We start from the raw sequence: 1,406 nt of genomic DNA on the forward strand, positions 1-1,406 counted from the left end.
GCCCGCGCGCCGGGTTATGGGAGGAAGCAGACGCATCCCGTTGGCTTTACGGGCCCCGGAAGGCAAACAGGCCGACAGGCTGGGGTCCCGGCAGGGGCGGGGGGCTCCCGGCTTCGCTCTCGCTCTGCTTGAAGCTGGGTTGTGCTCTCCTTCCAGGTTCTACCCAGCGATAAGTTGTAGCCCCCGCCACGTGCGGCAGTGGCGGGAGCAGGGCGGGAGCGCGGGGCCAGATCAGCGGTCTCCCCGCGCGGGGCCAAACCCCCAGCCGTGGCATCGGGGGGAGGCCCCCCATCACTTCTCCGGTGAGGACAGGAAGAAACAGCCTTGGACTCTGGACTGCTCCCCCAGGCCTCCCTCCGTCCCCCCTGTGCCCGCCTTGCTCCCCGTGAGGGCTGGGGTCAGCGGTGCAGCCCCCCTCCCTGCCGGGTGATGCTCTCCCGCTTCACCCCAGGCCTCCGAGGTGGACGGGGTCCCTCCCCCGGGCCGGGCGGGGAGCTGGGGGCGGCGTATCTCTGTGCACCCAGCATAGTGGGGGCCAGCGCAGCTGCCCTTGCACAGCCTGGCCTGGGGCATTTTGGCACGTTTAGGTCGGGGGCTGCTGGCTACAGGCGCCCAGGGGGCCAGAGAGCATCCCAGGGGATGGGGGTCCTTATGGACCTTGGAGCCACCTGGGACCAGCCGTGGTGTTCGCAGCCGCTGGGCACCGCTGCTCCGTGCCTGGGGGCAGACAAGCTAGACGGGCCCTTGCAAGACCCTCCTGGAGCAGTGGCCTTGCCCTGCCAGGGGTCCCTGTGGGGCAGAGCAGGGGGCCACATGCGGTGGGCAGAGCTGGCTGGCAGCCCAGCCCGCTCAGAAAGCGGCTGAGGGCCCACACGTAGGGGATGCATGCATTCCCCCCCAGCCGAAAGCCCTTTGCCCCGGCTGCCCCCGGCCCCCACCGCTGCATCCCCCGGAGACATGAAGCCAGCAGGACTCTGCCCCGCTCTGCGGGGCTTGGGGAGCTGCCCCTTCCACCGCCAACCACAGAAGCAGCCAAACCAGAGACGGGCCCAGGATCAGGGCAGCTACTCCTTGGCCCTCCAGCAGGCTTGGCCTCCAGCCGTCTGGGCCGTGCCAGCCTGCCTGCACCTGGTTGTGAGCCCCACGCTTGTATTTAATAAAGGGGAAAAACCAGACAGAAAAGCAGCATCGGTGGCTCGGGGGAAGGCGCTGGCCTGGGCGGAGGCACGACCGCATGCAGGCACGCACGGGCCCGTAGGTTTAATGCATGGCTGGAGACTGACCTGGGTCAGTGGCCGGCGCCTGGCCCCGCGGGTCCTTTAGTGGCTCCACGCAGACGTGAGCTCCACCACAGCCGGGGGTCCCCCGACCTGCGCCAGCCGCCCTTCCTCCCGCCCGGGGGGGGC

The 1,406-nt window shown here is 69.7% G+C and overlaps 1 protein-coding gene across 1 annotated transcript in view; it reads left to right on the forward strand.

Moving 5' to 3' along the window:
- CRLF1 (cytokine receptor like factor 1) overlaps window positions 1–180 on the forward strand; it is a 14,504-nt gene extending 14,324 nt beyond the window's left edge. Inside the window, exon 8 of the mRNA XM_025210326.1 lies at window positions 157–180. Coding sequence (XP_025066111.1) covers window positions 157–180 — 24 coding nt within the window. The remainder of the gene's footprint in view (window positions 1–156) is intronic.
- The last annotated feature ends 1,226 nt before the right edge of the window (window positions 181–1,406 follow it).

Source organism: Alligator sinensis, unplaced genomic scaffold (assembly GCF_000455745.1).
Source record: "Alligator sinensis unplaced genomic scaffold, ASM45574v1 scaffold1354_1, whole genome shotgun sequence".
NCBI classification, from domain to species: domain Eukaryota; kingdom Metazoa; phylum Chordata; order Crocodylia; family Alligatoridae; genus Alligator; species Alligator sinensis.